Source organism: Dipodomys merriami, unplaced genomic scaffold (assembly GCF_024711535.1).
Source record: "Dipodomys merriami isolate MVZ:Mamm:240054 unplaced genomic scaffold, mDipMer1.0.p SCAF_1, whole genome shotgun sequence".
Taxonomy (NCBI): domain Eukaryota; kingdom Metazoa; phylum Chordata; class Mammalia; order Rodentia; family Heteromyidae; genus Dipodomys; species Dipodomys merriami.
Window position 1 is genome coordinate 44207237 of NW_027202270.1, and position 19633 is coordinate 44226869.

General features: G+C 33.7%; 1 protein-coding gene across 9 annotated transcripts in view; it reads right to left on the reverse strand.

Annotated features, from left to right (window-relative positions):
- Positions 1–19633, reverse strand: part of Dync1i2 (dynein cytoplasmic 1 intermediate chain 2) — a 58211-nt gene that overhangs the window by 16174 nt on the left and 22404 nt on the right. For 7 of the 9 annotated variants that reach the window (XM_070020982.1, XM_070020972.1, XM_070020963.1 and 4 more), the window contains 8 exons: positions 15098–15157; positions 12908–13023; positions 2884–2979; positions 2508–2670; positions 2296–2395; positions 1707–1832; positions 751–897; positions 259–372 (listed from right to left, as the gene is read on the reverse strand). In XM_070020982.1, coding sequence (XP_069877083.1) covers positions 259–372; positions 751–897; positions 1707–1832; positions 2296–2395; positions 2508–2670; positions 2884–2979; positions 12908–13023; positions 15098–15157 — 922 coding nt within the window. The remainder of the gene's footprint in view (positions 1–258; positions 373–750; positions 898–1706; positions 1833–2295; positions 2396–2507; positions 2671–2883; positions 2980–12907; positions 13024–15097; positions 15158–19633) is intronic. The other 2 variants (XM_070021027.1, XM_070021019.1) reach the window with 1 other exon arrangement.

Here is a 19633-nt window from a genome sequence, read left to right on the forward strand (position 1 = left end):
ATTTTAAATTTCCACAGAAAAGCTTCTAGCTATAACTGGTTTATAAACTATTCTTTTAATATACTATTTACATAAACTTAGCTCAGTTAAATGAAGCATGTTTGAAAACAAAATATACACAACTTATATGTGACTCATATTTAAGTTTATTGTCTATTATAATATTGTAAACTAGTTATGAAAAGCATACATCAGGACATATTTTCAACTAAAAAATAACATTTATCTCAAAATTTCAGTTTTCCAAGTTTAACTAACCTGTGGATGAGAAAGCATGTCCAAACTCCAGGAACAAATTTTTCCATCAGTAGAAATGCTAATCAGATTGTGAGCATTTTGTGTTCCAACAACATTTACACAATAGACTGGGTGCTAGAGATATTAAAGAAAGTTTTCAAGGATTAGATTATTTTACCAGGAAAAAAATGAAATAAAAATTTTAATTTAATCACAAGTATTCTGTTTCATTCAAGTCTTAAAACTCAAGAGTATTTTCAATGTGAATTTGCTGCTATCCTATTGATTGATGAAATGTTGTCTCAGAAGATAGATGATTTTCTATAAATAGCTTGCTTCTCTCCTATTCCCCACCCTGCCAGCAAATACAGAAAAAAGACTTTGGTTCTTAGTTGCTAAATGATAAAGAACTTATACATCAAAGAAAGTACATTTTGAAACCACTCTGATACTACTAAGTAGTTAATGGAGAAGGAACACAGAAATCTAATGGAAATAACCATATTTACTTACCGTGTGTGCAGCAGCCGACAGTGGAGTTCTTTGCACTGGAGTTCTTTTATTGCTACGGTTATCCCAAAGCACAATTTGGCCTGAATATGTACCACCAACAACAAGATTTGGATGAAATTTTGCAAATGTAGCAGACATCACAGCCGACTGCAAGTAAGTAGGATTTTTATATTTACGATTAAAATGGAAGAAGCCTCACATATTATAAAAATATATACAGTACAATTTTTATTGTTTTAGAAATATGAAAACATGTTTCAACTTTTTTGCTTAGAAGTCAATGTAATATTGTTTACATACATTTATTTAAGGAATTTATCAAAGAGAAAAAGTTATTTCATTTGATTACAGTATTAAAAGATACTTCTGACTTCTGACTATAATCTGATAGTATATACTAGTTTTAATTTAGGGTAAGGGTTTATTCAGGATTATGATATTGTTAAAAGATTTTAACTTGCACAAGCAAAAGACTTGCAAATTCTAACTTTCTACTAAATCTACGTTAAAAATCTGCATCTGTTTCCTACTTCAACCATATGTTTCTACTTAAAACTACCTAGTTCCAACTCCTCAGGCCATGTCTAAGTAATTCAGTGGGCCAACTATCTAATTGTATATTCAGCAAGTAAGTTCCTGAGAAACTCCCTGTAGGAAAGACATTTTATAAATGATTTCTTTTATATGATCAATCACAATAACAGAAAAATCACAAATGCAAAAGACTTTCAGTGTGATTAAACATTATAAGAGATGTCAGAAAAGCTACAAAAGACAGATCATGTTGAACTGAAAAGTATTCAGTTTTCTGTTAACATCTGTTTGCAAATATGGAGGGAGTTTAGTAAATGCCAATCCAATGAAATAATTATGTTGACAAGAAAAGAAAAAAGCCACTTGTCTAAATTCATTAATGAATCCTTAAACTTGGGAAGACTGTTAAAATATCATCTTACCTGGCAGTGGAACACATACTCTGGAGTAGTTTTTTTGTATTTCATGTTCCAGACAAGGGCCACACCATCAGGCTCATGAGGAGCATCTTCATTGTTATTATAGGAAGCCACGAGTAACTCTGGATACTGCTCACAAGAATCATGGGGAAAGAAAGGCTATCAAGAAGAACTCTTTTTTGTTCCTAATGATTTGATTATAGATTATTCTGGAAAAGTACATATACCTAACATTTCATAGTTCTAGGTAGTTATCTTTACAGCTTTACGATATCAGAACAATTTTAAACTAATAGTCATTTAAAATGTCTTAAGGTTAAAACATTTAATTTATACAAAGTATTTGATAAGTAAATGAAATTAATAAAACTTGGGCATAAATAAACTCTTGAATTTCAGATATAAATAATGCTTCCAGTTATTGCTTCCAAAGTACATAAGACAAACATCATTAAAATAAACATTAGTTTCATCATCCATTATTATTTTAAATGATTTAATCACAAAAAGTTCCTATAACTAAAACATAACTAAGTAAAACATGCTAATTACTTTAAAAATGAGTAAATAGGAACCAATTTTAATCTTTTACCTGAGATGACCAATCCAAACAACTAACAACTCGATGCTTTGACCAACGCTCATCAAAAAATTGTCGATTTAACGATAGTTTAGCACCTGCTTGAATCTCTCTACAGAAAAAAATCACCCCCCCAACAAAAAAATCTTGTTATAACTTATATTACTCAATCTTAGAATAATTTAACACTGGTATAAGCTATAATCTTAGCAATTAAACAGTACCCTTCTTTGTCTTCCAGATCTCTTCCACTATAGTCAAAGAAGATGTTAATCTGCTCAGAAAGAGCTCTTTCTACAATTCTTGTAGAATGGTCAAAAAAGCTTAAAAATTCCTCTGAGTGCAAAATTTGTTGCTTTTCTTCTTCAGTCAGCTCATGAGGAGGCTCTGGAAAACAAAATTTTGCTTTCAAATATAATTTAGGTCAGTCAAATCATGTCAATTCACTATCACAGATCAGGAATGCCATATAATATTTTTTTCCTATTTTTTTAAACTAGATACAGCTCTTTGCCATAGAAAAATTTATTCTATTTTAATATATAAATAAAAAAACTCTAAGAAGAAGCAAAACTTTTAAAGTTAATTCTTTAAAAATACCTTTACTATCATTTTCTTCATCTTTTTTTAAAGTTTTCTCTTCTTCAGGTTCAGTAGGTGGTTTAGGAGTCACTACATCATCTTCTTCCTCTTCATCTGAAAAAAAATGGAATAAAACAAAATTATTTCAATAAAAATAGATGATACATTTTGAGGTAGAATTTCAGTAAGTATCATGACTATCTAGATAAAAGCAAAAGTAAACCACTACATTAAGATAGACCAAGTACAAATAATATGAATTTTACCAACATAATCTTTAAGAACAAATTCTTGGTTTTTACATATATCTATGTGGTACATTCATACTAAATTCTATAGCTACAAAAGCAGGCATAAGATATGCAAGTAGGATGAATTCCTCATGGAAGTCTCTAAAAGCTTGCAAGCATTTATCATTCCAGACAGAACAACATGCAACTCCTGCATAGTTTTATATAGCATGCTGACACATTAATGCTGTAGAATGAAGAAAATCAAATGTCTAAAATAGCCCACAGAGCTGGCTTCTTACTTGTGATCTGAAACCATCAGTGCCTAATGGGTCTTCATATGGCATAAAGACGGCTTACATTAACTCTCAGGTTGCTATTTGAGAGGCAGATTTTAAAGATAATAGCTATGAGATCACATTTTCTATTCTGTCATTTTAAATGGCAAGTCTCATTATCTATCGTTATATGATGTGGCAATAAGCACTTAAAATAATGTTTTCTTTAATTTAAGAAACTATATTGAGATATACAATGTTTAATGAGACTTAAAAAAAAAATCACCCAATCTCTTGCACCTGTGAACCTGGAAGCAACTTAAAAATCATTTGTTTAAAAATGTTATAGAACATATAAATCTGCCTACTTTCTCTTTTACTACAAACTACGATAGACTTTTATGAAGAAAATGCTTATTTTTATTGCCTAAACATGTGTTATCTGTCTAGAAGGGAATGACAGCAGGCATCTGCAGCAGAGTGCATCTCAAGTACTAAGAGTCTATTGAGTAAGGGGACTTTACTTGCTATAGTCATTTCCTTGACCCATGTACAAAATTATCTAAAAAACACATACATACAACCTATACAAAAGAATGGTTAAGCTGGGAACCAGCTGCCTAGTCATGGTCCCAGCAGCCAGGCCAGCTGACTAGATAGGAGCAAGCAGATGGCACTGCTGGGATTGTGTCTTTCTGCTACAAGGTGGCAATGGGATGGCATAACATTCTTCCGCTTGACTGCTTCCAATCCCGTGTCTCTCCCCAATGGCGAGCCTCTGCAATTACCCGCACTCCAGGAGGCCTACAGAGAAGCCTTTACCCTGCAAACAAAATGCAGCATGTAGGCCACACCAGCTGCCGAACCACACACAGTGTTAGGTTTAGAGAGCCACGAAAATCTTTCTAACTCTATAGTATAAGCAATAAAAATATAACTGTACCTGTGGAAAGAAAGCTTTAAATGACACTGAATAATGCACACAATGATACAACCTCCAACTTAATCAAAATGATAATGACGTATGCCAATCCTACATTACTTGAAATTGAGCGATTTTTACGTTCTGACAAGTTTACAGAACTAGGATAAATGGCACGAATGATTTCAATATATGCTCATACTTTTGAACCAAATGGTGAAGGTTAAAATTTTTCCTTTCAAGGGCCTCAATCAGCCACAAAGGAAAACAGTAATCACTGTCTTTTCAGCCAGCCCAACCGCATTTGTCAGCCCTTTCTCCGTCAATGCAGCCAGAGCAATCAACCTGCCAAACATTCAGAATGGAAAAACAATCTGAAAATACAGGGTATAATGCACCTGCCAGTGAAAATGGCCATTTCAAGAAAAGCTAGTGATCTCAGTGACCCTGCTGAGGAGGCGGTGGTGCAAAGGGGAAAGAACACGTAAAAGAATTCTTAGTGATCGCCACTCTCTCGCACATTGACACTTCCTTACAAAGCATGCCAATTACAGCTTTTGTGCTACTTAAAAAAATGAAAGCTTTTTTGGGCAAAATAATCACATAGAGAAACAGAAAGACACTACTCCTTTTAGATGAATTCTCATATACAACAGATTATTAATCTGAAAACAGTATAAGGGGTGGCAGCATAACGGGTACTGCTCAAACATTAAAACTCTCCCACAAATCATCTACCAGTAATGTAACAATTTAATTAGATATAATTTAAAAAGCTGACTTCTGGACATATAGGATATTTTGTTTCAATTAAAAATTCAGTATAAGAAAAATACAAAAAATATATTTAATTTTCTGCTATTACTATCAACTTATTCAGATTTTATTAACTAATAGGGTTCATTGCATGTAAATTCTAAAATCAAGGTAGAGTCTTTGAGTCATCCTGGACAGGTCATTCTTGAGCATTGTGAATTATAAATTACAGCCTGTTACCCACATTTTATTCTCCTCCCTCAACTTTGTTGTATTATCCAGCTTCTAAGTACTATTTCCAATGACAGGTGTCAAATTCCTGTCATAATGCATATGGTCAGTACTTTAGTGCCAAGTGACCTCATAATCTACATATTTAACAGAAAAGATCTTGTTTACAGACACTTTTCCTTTCAAAATTTAAAATGTAGATGAAGTATGATAGTCAAGAGATCTATATCTGAGTGCTATATAGCACTTACCATGCCTATGTGTCTACATAAATTATTTTAGCTGAAGTTTAATAATTATTATCAATTATTCAAATACATATTCTTGGAATTTCATTTTAAATCAGTGTATAGCTCTTCCTTTCTGTGTGGGTTAAACATGGATTTAAAAACTAAAATGAAAGTCTAGGCTTCATAAAAATGATTAAACTAAATAAATGGTCAGGAACACAAAACAAATTCTACATTATTAAAAACTACAAAAGTACTAATTTTATTATAAAACTGATTTAAGCAATTACGTGCAGGTATCAACCGTCCAAAATTTCTAGCATTAATAACATCAGATTAAAGAACTTTCCTCTGGAACAAATACAATTCTCTTATTATAAACTAATACAATAGCTTCTTCAGAACTATGAATATAGACAAAAATAAAACAGTATTATAGTCCTAAAGATTTTCTAAACCAGTCTCTATTACATGGGAAGCTATATTTTAAAACTGGAAAGGACTATGACAGAATAGAAGACTGAAAAAGTGGTACTTCCATACCACATCAATTTACTGATGAATATTCATTAAAATATGCTAAGTGGTTAACTCCAAGCTTTCTCTGACAGGGAAGCTAAGATTACAAAACTGAGCAGTAAAGAGTGCAGAAAAGTAGCAGTTACTTTTGAAATGACAAATCCCTTGTCAATGAATGCTAAAACTAGGCTTAATGAACCATTGCATTTTTACTTTGAGTTAACATCAAAATTGTGATGTATTTTGGTGAAATGGAAAGAAAAGCTGTTCTGTAAATTAAGCTGTACCTAGAAATAACACCAACGAGTGAATTTCCACTTATCAGAATAATCTGTTACAAAGGAGTAGGTTAATCAAAGTTAAATCATCTGTGAAATGGGTGGCTTTTGTCAAACTGAAGGAAGATGTCTTCAGAACACATATTCTCATACATATGTTATATTACACTTAAGGTATACCTAGGAACAAATCTTAAAGTATACTTAAAGTAATTTTAAAATATTACAACAGTTAAAAAGCAGTATGTTTAAAAATATAGATTGACACAGGATGACTTTCCTTTAATATTTTCAAAATAATCTTTTTTCTAGATCAATATCATTTTAAATCATTCTCTTTCAATCAAGTCACCCATAATTTCATCTTCTTATATCTTAAAATCAAATGTACATTTAAGAGAAACTTCACTGGGAAAATGCTTCATTTCTACCTATGGAATCTATTTTTTAACATCTAGAGTAAGATGTAAGGTCGCATATTAGTTTAATAATTTGTATTTTTAATAAGAGACAACACATAGCTGACTTTCTAATCAGAAAGTATTTTGGATATTAGATATACTAATTATAGTAACATGAATTATGGCATTGTAACTTCTTTGCAGAACTATTTAATAAAAGTTTTTAAAATAGTTTATACCATATAAAATTGAATTTGGTTCTCTATATGTTTAATATCTATAACCTCATCAAATACTATATTTTTCTAAGGCCATAGTTTTAGATGTTCCAATTAAAGAATACCTAATATCATAATGTTCAGTTTATATTCTCAAAGACTGCTGGTTAAAACTAATTTTTAAATACCTTCCTGAAGTTTTTTGTTTGTTTTTGACTGGCACAAGGCTTTGAACTCAGTGCTTTTTTTGTTCAACTGACAGTCTACCACCTGAGCCATACCTCCAGTCTGGTTGTATACTGGTTATTCTGGAGATAGAATTCTGAGGATGTTTCTGCTCAGGCTGGCTTCAAACTTTGATCCTCCAGATCTCAGTCTCCCAAGTACCTATGATTACAGGTATGAGCCACTGGTACCTGGTTATTTCAGAATTTTAAAAAAAAATGCCCTTTATGGGGTTGGAATGTGGCTCCAGTGGTAAAGCATTTGCCTAGCAAGCTTGAGCCCTAAGTTCAAACCTTAGTACCATCAAAAAAAGAAAAAAGAAAAAAAATTAGATAAGGGTAATATTGCACTAAGCATAAGGTCACAAATTTGGTCCACTTGGGAAGTGTATAGTCTAGATGTTCAGATAATATAATAAAAGATTAAGTATTATTTCCATATAATAATCTATGCATTATAAATGCTAGGGGCTAGAGGTGTGGCTCAAATGGTAGAATGCCTGTCTTACAGCATAAGACTTTAAATTCGATTCCCAGTACTACCAAAAAAAGGAAAAAAAAAAAAAAAGGTAATCAACAAGTATTGAGGAAAAACTATCTAGGGACTAGCCCAGAAAAACAACAAATTACAAACTTCGTTACATATAAGAATATGGTATAGAATAAGGAAAATGGCACTTTACTAGAAATCAAATGTTAAGCGCTAGTATAGCCCCTGATATTTCTCCCACTGTGGACCTCAGTTCATCAATTAACTTCTCAAGGGCTTCAGTTTCCAAAGATATAAACTAGCTGAGTAAATAAACTGTAGATTTTTCTTCCTTTAAAAAATTCTTTGTATTTTCTCAAAAATGTACCAACAATAAAAGTCCTTAATGAAGAGGTATATACGAAAAAAATCAACATTTTCAAAAGAGCTAAAACTTCTAAAAGAGAAGAGAATAAACTAACCACCAAAAATATATCTGTGGGCACCACTCTTGCCAGAAGCTGTTTACCTGTGGAGAAGGAAATTGAGTGTAGTCACATGGTCCTAGTCAATTTCATTCACAGTAGGTGCTTTAATACAGCAAAGCACCTCAGTTCAGAAACAGAACTACCAACTTTCAAAGTAAACTTGAATGCTTCAAATGGAGGAAAAAAAAGTCAGTGAAAGTATCTTTTAAAAGAATAGGTCAGCCATTAAAAAAAGTAAGATAAGAGTTAAAGACCAATTTTTACCTTCAATTTGGTAACTCACTTTACTTCTACACTGATTATACTGCCCATCTAAATTTACTGTCTGTTACACTCTAGAGGTGAATTCTCCCATATTTTTCTCATGGTGAGTTTTTGATTTTCACATAATTTAAAAATTAACTTTAAAAAAAAATCTTTTGAAGGTCTAGGGATTGAACTTAGGGCCGTGTGCATGCTGGGCAAGTGGTCTACTACGGAACCATACTCCCAGCTCTGCTATGTAATTCTTAAATGGTAATCAGCCAGGCTGAGTATAAGAACCACTTTAATCAAGCAATAGGAAAGAAAAATTCAGTTAAGCACAAAATGTTCATAGTATAAGTTCTTAATTTCCAAGAGGTTTTCCTTCTTTAAAACTACAACAACTTAGCCAGGTGCTGGTGGCTCACGCCTGTAATCCTAGCTACTCAGGAGGCTGAGATCTGAGGATCACAGTTCAAAGCCAGCCTGGGCAGGAGAGTCCATGAGACTCTTACCTCCAATAAACCATTAGAAAACCAGAAGTGGTGCTGTGGCTCAAGTGGTAGAGCTGAAGATCGCAAGGACAGTGCCCAAGCCCAGAGTTCAAGCCCCAGGACCACTACCACCACCAACAACAAAAATGACACTTACTTTGATGAAGATACAGTAAAAAAAATAACATAGTATAAGATGCTTTCTTTCTCTTTACCTCCCTTCCTTTCTTTTCATGTTTCTCTTGTGTTCATACTGGGTGGAAGAGGGGGGGGTGAACTCAGGGCCTGGATGCTGTCTTTTAGCTTTTTTGTTCAAGGCTAGTGCTTGAGCCACAGCTCCCTTTCTGGCCTTTTGGTGGTAAATCAGAGATAAGTCTAATGGACTTTTCTGTCCATGCTGGCTTCAAACTGTGATCCTCAGATCTTTGGCTAGAATTCCTAAGTAACTAGAATTACAGACAAAAGCCACCAGTGCCCAACTCTTAATGAGGTGTTTTTTAAACTACAGGTCTAATCCAATAAATTGTGGTATGGCCAACATTTTTGGAAAACAATATAAAAACAAGAGAAGGTATTGTCTCATACAACTTGTTTCATTACAAATCTGTGGCAGTTTGTATGTGACTTAAACTACTTTCTGTAGGTTGCTATCATAAAGGCACAGAAGTTGCTGCCTCATGGAAGGAAGTATGAGAGAGAAAGTATACCTCAGAATCAGCGGACTTGGTGTAGTATCATCTCTGCGAGCTATGTGTTCCTTGATAAACTACTTGTTTTAGCTTCAGCTTCTTCATGTGTAAATAAGAACCAATATCTAACTTTCAGACTTTTGGTAAGAAGATTAGAGATATAGTGCTTCACACAAGGTCTGATACATAGTGAGAACTCTTTGCCATTGTATAGCTCAAATAGTCCATTTAATGGATACCATAAGGTCCAATTTGGTTCATAACTTTCAAAAGGATAGAGAGAAAAAGTTAAAAAAAAAAAAGCACATGTTGATATTTACCAAGTGATATGAACATGGGCTCCAAAAGGCTAGAAAGGAGAACCTATGATGGTTTTATGGACCTAAGAGCAAATATGCTTGGGATATATTTATATGAAAACCAAGTGTTGGACTTATCACATTTTTGTATCCAAATTTCCTATAATAGCATTAATACTCAAATATAGTCAATTTTTTCAGTAGCTGCTTCTAGAGTAAAAGTATGAAAATAAACATTGCAAGCAGACAAATTTATATAACAATTCCATTACCAAATATTTACTCAGTACTTACTAAATGCCAGACATGGTTCAGGTTGGGCATCATAGCAAGATACAGTCTCTATGCTCATGGAAATTTTGGCCAGGAGGCCAAAGTATAATGATGTTTAAAGCTTTGTTCTGAAAAGATAAACCTATGAAACAGTGATACTCACAAGACAATAGGTTGCAAATGATCTGCACAACTTGTGTGTGTGTGTGTGAGAGAGAGAGAGAGAAAGAGAGAGAGAGAGAGAGAATTTGGGGGGGAAGGAAAGAGGGTGAAAAGTGAGGGAAGGAGTAACAAGTTAGACGTGTACTCACTACCTTACTTATTATATAAACTGCAACCCCTCTGTATATCACCTTCACAATAAAATTAAATTATGATCTTTTTATTTTAAAAATTACTTGTAAAATAAAAATAGGAAAAAATATTTTTAAAAATGCAGTCTGATATTATGCCATTATACATTCAAATTAATTCAGGAGTACAGGTCCACATTTTAAAATTTACAAGCAAAGCATCTTGAAAATAAGCAATTAAAAATGCAAATTTCAGGCCAGGAATGGTGTCTCAAACCTGCAATCCCAACTACTTATGAAGTGCAGATTTAAGGATTGGGGTTTAAGATCAGCCTGGGCAAAAGTTGGAAGAGATTCCATCTAAACCAATAAAAGCCTGGTGTGGTGGAAGTTAACTAGGAGAACTGCAGTTCAGGCCAGCCCAGGCATAAATGCAATAATCTATTTATAAAATAATTAAAACAACAACAAAAAAGGAGGGTACAGATCAAGTAGTTGAACACCTGCCTAGCAAGTATACAGGCCTAGGTTCAAATCCCAGTACTACTCCCAAAACACACATTTCAAGTAGTATTTGAAATAAAGTAGCATCTGAATGTATATACACATATACAGAATTTCAGAAGGAAAATATTCATTGGATACCCAAAGCAAAAATAATGCAGCAGGTGCTAGTGGTTCATGCCTGTAATCCTAGCTACTCAGGAGGCTGAGATCTGAAGATTGCAGTTCAAAGCCAGCCAGGGCAAAGTCAGTGGAGACTCTTATCTCCAATTAACCACCAGAAAACTGGAAATGGTGCTGTGGCTCAAAGTGGTAAAACACTAGCCTTGAGCACAAAGAGCTTCAGGGACAGCACTCAGGCCCTGAGTTCAAACCCACGACCAAAAAAAGAATTAAAAAAAAAAAAAGTGAGTAATGCATAGTGGTATCACATTTCCTCTCATATCCTTTTTGTACTTTCTAAATTCTCTAAATATAGTACTTCAATAGTTAGAACAAATAGGAGCCGGGCGTCGGTGGCTCACACCTGTAATCCTAACTACTCAGGAGGCTGAGATCTAAGGATCGTGGTTCAAAGCCAGACTGGGCAAGGAAAGTCCATGAGACTCTTTTTTTTTTTTTTTGGGGTCCGGTCCTGGGGCCTGAACTCTGGGCCTGGGTGCTGTCCCTCAGCTCTTCAGCTCAAGGCTAGCGCTCTACCACTTGAGTCACAGCGCCACTTCCGGCTTTTTTCTTTTTGTTTATGTGGTGCTGAGGAATTGAACCCAGGGCCTCAGGCATGCAAGGCAAGCGCTCTACCACTGAGCCACCTTCCCAGCCCCTTCATGAGACTCTTATCTCCAATAAACCACTAGAAAACTGGAAGTGGCTCTGTGGCTCAAGAGGTAGAGCACTCGCCTTGAGCTGAAGAGCTGAGGGACAATGTCCAAGCCCAGAGTTCAAGCCCCACAACCAACCAAAAAAAAAAATTAGAAAAAAACGTTAAAAAATTAAAATTTTCACTTAAATAAAATTATAGTAGTATTATGGCAGGTATTATTAAAATAGCTTTAGAATGCCTTACAGTTTAAACATGCAAAATGCATTTCAAAAATATGATATGGCTGGGCACTGGTGGCTCATGCCTGTAATACTAGATACTCAGGAGGCTGAGATCTAAGGATCATGGTTTGAAGCCAGCCTGGGCAGGAAAATCCTTGAGATTCTTTTTTTTTTGTGTGTCAGTCATGGGGCTTGAATTCTTGAGATTCTTATCTCCAACAAAATACCAAAAAGTGAAAAGTAGAGCTGTGGCTCAGAGATAGTGCCCAGGCCCTGAGTTCAAACTCCAGGACTGGCTCCAAAAGAGAATTAGGTCTAAAGCTGGGCACCAGTGGTGGCTCAGGCCTGCAATCCTAGCTACTCAGGAGCCTGAGATCTAGGTTCCTGGCTCAGAGGCAGCTAAGAAGACAAATCTGTGAGACTCATCTCCAATTAACAGTAAAAAGCTAGAAGTGGAGGTATGGCTCAAGCGGTAGAACACCAGCTGTGAGAAATAAGGTCCATCAAAAGCTCAAGGTCCTGAATTCAAGCCTCAATCCTGGTTAAGAAAAAAGAATTGGGATTATATTTATTTATTCTTTTGAAAAATGATGACAGGACATTAGAATACAATATGCTCTATACAATGTAATTTATGTGACTTTCTTAGGTAAACAATTTCTTTTGGGAATGCTTAATAACAAGAATAACAAGAATAATAAGCAATTCTGCTTCTAAAAGAAGTCTGTATCAGTGACAAAATGTAACCCAAAAGAATCAGAATATACTATTAACTTCTGAAAGAAAAAGTTAAAAACTCTAAGAAAACCAAGACATATAAAGACAAAAGACATGAAGCTTCATTAGTTTCATAAAGGAAATACACCAAAAGTAAAACAAAAGAGAAAGAAAAGAATTGCCAAAGAATCTACTTATTAATGTTAGATCTCAATGATAATCATAAGAAGGACAGTGATATTCACCTTCTTTGGGTTGAGCCATAACTGGAGTCTGAGTTTCCTTTGTATATGTGACAATTTCTCGAGGAGGAAAGTCAACTTGAGTAATTTTGGCCATTCCAAGTTTAATAGGTCCTCGTCTAAATTAAGTAAATACAAAACTTTTAAATACAATAAATGATACATTTTAAACATATCAAACCACACTATTTTCAAAAATTAATAATTAAACATTCATGTGTACTCAGCATTGTAATTTAAATCACTGTTTTAGTCAATAAATTTTAGATGAACAAATAATTGGCTTTGTTTTAGCTGAAGAATTATAAGGTAGCACAAAAAATTATATTTCTGAATCATTTAGGGTGTTTACTTTTTTACTTTCAAAAGGCAAATAATTTCAGTTTTTAGAACAAATGTATGGCGAGTAACAGAGTAAGAGTATAGGAATTTTAGAGTGAACTGTTGACTAGGTTGGTTGTAAGATTGAGATTTTAAGAATTACTCAGGATGATTCAGGACTTTTTTGAAGTCAGTTACAGGGATCCACTCAGACCATGTGTAGTTCCATTTATCATTAGAGGACTTGAGTTAAAGACTGAAAATAAATTTCTGTTGAAACCTTTTTTTTCTCTTACTTTTTATATTTGGCAGAAATTGAAAACTGCCCTTTCAATTTGGATTTTAAAATAAAGTACTTAAAACTTTCAATTTCTATTCTCTACATGATCAATATTGTCTTAATTATCCATATAGTCTATACCTAAGTGAAAGCAACAGACCTTTTGAATATAATTAAAATACAAAAAAGTCACTTCTTTGGGAGGAAATTTTTACGTGGTGATTATATTGGATGTTTAAATGATAAACTAAAGTATACTTTAAAACTAACTGAGAAGTTCTCTAATTATGGGTCTATCTTAAAAGATATCCAATAAACAGTACTACAGCTTTCCAAATATCAAGCAAGATACCTAGCATACATATGTCACTAGTAATGTAATTTCATCTAACAACTTTTACTTAATAAATCAAATCTTATTAAAAAAAGTGTTATAAAGTTAACGAATTTTAATACTAATCTGCTCTAAGAGCTTACATGGGGGGTGGACATCAATTTTTAATGTGTTTTCTACTTAGGACTATCTCAGCCTTAAAAAAAAAATCACCCAATAATTAAATGGGAAATTTTTAGTGGGTTTATAGAAATAAAGGTTGAAACTTATTATTCTGAATTTCATAATTTGATTTTTAAGATGACAAATCATATAAAAAGAAAACCAGTTAAAACATATCCAGAAAAAATGTTCAAGCTAAGCCAACAGTATTTGGAGTAAGTTACTAATGCATATAGAATCTAAAAGTCAAAACTCCACAATATTAGAACAACATGTTCAAGATTTTGTAGGAGAAAAAGGGTGTGAAGGTAATAACTTACTTATCCGAAAGCCACTTTTACTGAAAATAAAGAAGCAATCAGAAGGAAGAGGGAGAAGCCTCAGATAGCTAATAGAGAGGTCTTCTGATTAATGTGCAAGAAGCTCACATATTTTTCTTATATGCCTCAATTCAAGGCTTATTCTGCCTATAGTTACAATTTTCAAATTATGGTCACATGTTTTAGAACTGTAAATTACCAGGGGAAAAGAGCTATTTGAGTCAGGTACAATGACAGCAGCAAACATTTAGAATTTGCATTGGAGCCTAGAATAAATAGGTCAGGGAGAGAGGGAGGGAGGGCAGGAGAGAAAGAAGAAGAAAAAGAGAAAGGGTGGGAGGAAAAGGGAGGGAGGATATAAGTAGCAATCGGGGACTATAGTGTAGAGACAAACATATATCCTCTCAAAACTTTAGACAAATCATTAAATTTTAATAAAGAAAAATAATACTTGTATCAAGTTATTCAAAAAGGTTCAATTACATGTAGAATAGTTATTAGAAAAAGTAGGGTGAGTTTTTAGTGCATTTTAGAAAATGAAAATATATAAATAATAAGAATTTGGACATTTAAACTGGTAGACTATAGTATCTAGAAAACTATATGTATAGAGTATTTCTTCCTCAAATAATATAGGCTAAATGAGATGTCACAGTAAAAGTTAACTCTTGTCCTAATGATATAATATTAGAAACTTAGGCAAATTAAAATTAGGACAGTTTCACAAAGAATCAAATTAATTATGAAAGAGGGAAGGTAATAAATCTATTCAATACCCCAAATCGGAATCTGAGTGAAGCTGAAGAACTGATGGATCTGTATCCCAATGCAGCGTCCTAAATGGTTGTAGGACAACCATGAAGCATTAGTAGAAAAGGCCATAAGTTAGTCAAGCAAATACATTCTGTGAATAGCTGAAGCTAAAGTACTGTTCACAATTTTAAAAATACACATTGTTAGTTTCTTAAAAAAACAAAACCCACATACAAAGTATCATTCAATGTGCATGCAATAAGAATGTGTTTAAAGATACAGGTATATAACCTAGATTAGCTAAAAGTACTTTCATGTTATGGGAAATTGATATTAAGTAACAATGGACAAGAACAGCTAACCTGACAACTAAAACAACACATTATTTATGGACAATAAGAAGCTGGGTCATAAACTACAGTTTAAGATTCCCAATTGTAAAAAAAAATTAGTAAAATCATCTTACTAAACATAATTCTAAATGTGCCCAAAACATCATACGTGTGCAGGAAATTGTCACATTGGTAAGGAAATGAGTTACCACATAAGCTTTTTGGTAAGAAAACCAAATACTATCCCATTAGGATACAAAATAGTTAAAATTTCCAAAATGTGACCCTGCTATAATTTATAGGTTAAGCACTCCCTTGGACTTACATGTCATCTAAATTAGAAAACAAAGATTTCTGCCTCAAAAAAAATTTTCTTTCCCTAGGAAGAATATTATATATTCAACTTTTGGGGAATACCAGTTCTAAATAAACATTCTGTAATGATTGAATATTACACAATTGGTAAATACCTTATATGGTAGATAAAGCTAAATTTGGTTATAACTAGAACAAAAGGTACTTTATCATACTTGGCATCCTTGCAGGTTAGCAATACTGAATAATGCTCATAGTTCCTACTTTAAAAGTTAAGGATAATACGGTGTTTAGTACTATCATTACTGTTAAATATATTTTTCTTATATAAGTTATAATGCATAGTTTTAGTGGCTACAACATTTTAATACAGCAAATGATTGCTCTACTTTACTGGCCTATACAATTTATCAATTAAAAATTAGATGAAACAAAAGAGGAACCCTTCATTGTAAAAATGTGAGGAAAGATCTTGGAATTTAAATAGGGTAGTATGCATGCAATAAAAGGAGGGCACAGTGTAGCTGGGCATCAGGGGTTCATGCCTGTAACCCTTGTTACTCAAGAGGCTGAGATCTAAGGATCGCGGTTCAAAGCCAGCCTGGGCAGGAAAAATCCGCGAAACTCTTTTATCTACAATAAACCACCAGAAAACCAAAAGTGGTGCTGTGGCTCAAGTGGTAGAGTGCTCGCCTGGAGCTGAAGAGCTGAGGGACAGTGCACAGGCCGAGAGTTCAAGTCCCACGACTGACCAAAAAAAAAGAGGCTACAGTGAAGACCTGCGTTGTACTAAGCAATGAGCAGCAAAAACTAAGCTTTGGTAAACTAAAGCAGTTTTATGATATAGTCTCCAAAGAATGTTCTGCTAACAGCCTTTACATTAAACAAGAACTCCAGTGTTTTGTTTTTGATTTGTTAGTGCTTCAGTATTGGGGATTGGGTCATGCCCAAAGCTAGCACTCTACCACCTGAGCCACAGCTAGCTCCACTTCTGACTTTTTGGTGGTTAATTGGAGACAAGAGTCTCATAGACTTTCCTGCCCAGACAGGTTTTGAACAACAATCCTCATGATCCCTAGCTTCTGAGGTGCTAGGATTACAGTGTGAGCCATCACTGCCTGGTAGGGACTCTATAGTTTTGTTTTTTTTTTTTTTTAAATCAGTAACATAAAGCTCCTTTCTCAGGATGTCATTTTAGCCTAAAATCAAGTACAACTTTACTTCAGAATATAGCCAGCACTAAAAACACAGTATGCAACATACATGGTTAGATGTATTAAAGGCATCTTCAGACAACTAATGTACTATTCAAATATAATCCAAAAGCTACAGAAATAAGTTGGCCAAAGATGGGGAAAAAAAAGAATCAGGAATTACTCAATCTAAATTTCAGAGCTAACAGAAGTGATTAAGAAAGTGAACTAGAAATGTAAAGAAATGTAGTCTCCTAATCTGCAAAGAGAAATGCCTCTTTTCACTGGTCTTTTATATTTATGCATAGAGTGCCATCAGCCCCAAAAGAACTTTGGCATTTAGAAACAGTGGCTAAAACAGATTAAGATTGTTTATTTTGTAATGTCAAATCTACCTTTTCCTAGTCTTTATATGTACTAATCGTAGACCTTTTTGGCCAATGAATGGAGCTGAATGTACAATACATCTTATTCATCCTCATCACTGTTCTGTGATATTTTTCTTCCATTTATTCTTTCATTAGTATTATTCTTGCTCAATCTGGGTTCATTCTGGCTCATTCCCAGACCTGAATATTAATTAAACACCTGAGCATTTAAATGACATGTTTTTAGAAATGCATTATTTCACTATCAATATCACCATCTACAACATCAATTATTTCTCCATTATGTACTATGGAGATGTCTTAATGAAATTCATAGTTTGTTATTATGTATATGTAAAATGAAAGTAGTCACTGAAAATTAGAGTCAGTGCACTCAAAGAAGACAATATATATTAAGATTGAAAAGATGTAGGGGTATCTCATTCATAAGGTTATTTTCTCTCCTGCTACATCTAGAAAAAACTAATTTTATAATCTTTCTCTAATAAGAATTCCTCTGAAGATATAAAGCTTATCATTTCTTATTTTACAACCTATCATAAAGTATCTATACGTCAAACTTAAGTTACAGCTTTTCAGTGAATGAAGACTATCTCTAAATGGTCTCCAAAGAATGCTCTGCTAACCGTCATTACATTAAACATTAAACTAAAACATTAGTGTTTTGTTTGTGTTTGTTTCTCTAAATGATTCATATAAGCACTAGTCTGCACACTCTATGAAAGTGTCAGGAATGTTTCTTTTTTTCTGGGTAATCTATAGTATTTAACACAAATCTGGCAATTTGTTCTATACACAAACAAGAATTTTTTTACCAGTATTTTTCCTGTCCAATTTACAATATGCTAAAAGGTTTCTAAAAGCCTCTAGGGGTTGTCCATGAGACTCAGAAGGATACATTTCTAATTAATATTACTTAATAAGATGCTAAACTTTTTTTTTTTTGGTCGGTCTTGGGGCCTGAACTCTGGGCCTAGGTGCTATCCCTCAGCTCTCCAGCTCAAGGCTAGCACTCTACCACTTGTGAGCCACAGCACCACTACTGGCTTTTTCTGCTTATGTGGTGCTGAGGAATCGAACCCAGGGCCTCATGCATGCAAGGCAAGTACTCTACCACTGAGCCCCCTTCCCAGCCCTAAGATGCTAAACTTTTGAAAATAAACTTAACAGTGCATTAAAATAATCTCTGTATTTCTACTGAAAATCAGGAACAAGTAGTTCATAAAGTACAGCATATCTACATAAAGATAATACATAATTAACAAAGAAATTTAATAAATACAGTAATTTTTAATCCTGGAAAATAACTAAACTTGGGAAATGACTATAACAAACTCTCATTTGTTGTGAAGAAACTAAAAACCTTCGCTTGAAAGTATCATTAGTGGGACTGGGAAGGTGGCATAGTGGTAGAGTGCTTGCCTTGCATGCATGAGGCCCTGGGTTCCATTCCTCAGCACCACGTAAGCATTAAAGTCAGAAGTGGCACTGTGGCTCAAGTGTAGAGTGCTAACCTTGAGCTGAAGAGCTGAGGGACAGCGCCCAGGCCCAGAATTCAGGCCTCAGGACTGGCAAAAAAAAAAAAAAAAAAAAAGAAAGAAAGTATCATTAGCTTATGAGATATTTAAAGGAATACTAGTATATTGTATAAGAAAAGGTATGAAATGAATAATTTTAATCCTAAAATTGAATTAGTCTTCATAATATATAACAAACATTATGTTACTACCTTATAAGATAATTCCATAATATTTCTAACTAGAAAGTTTTAATTTTTTTCAAATGAAAGTATTCATGACTATTTACCTCCAAAAACAGTACTGCTAGATTTGCCATTTTTGCAAAGCACATCTCAAAATTCAAATTGGCAAGTTTCATGTTTCTTTCCATTGCTAATGAAAACCTATTTGCTTAAAAACTGATTACAAGTTTTGACTTTATGGTTCATCCAACTGTCTTACATTTCTTCATGTTTTCTCTTCTAGATACTCATTACTAGTCTGTATCTTTAATCAGAAGTGCTGTCTTAAAAGAGATTTCCTGGGGAGGATATTTAACTTCCTGGTTTTCAATCAGCTGTTTATTTTAACTAGCTGTATTTACCCTCATTTCAATTGTCATAAAAAGTAAAAAATACACTGTTAAGTATAGTTAGTATTTGTGTATATGTGTATATGCATGCTTTTATAGAAACAGAGGAATAAGTGGTAACATGATCTTTGGAAGAAAGGTGAAATCTTACTAAACTTTTGAAAAGCAAGTCTCAATATGTTTGCAGAATCTTAAAACAAACATGAAATAAAGTTTCCCTGGGAAGATAAAAAAGTTCA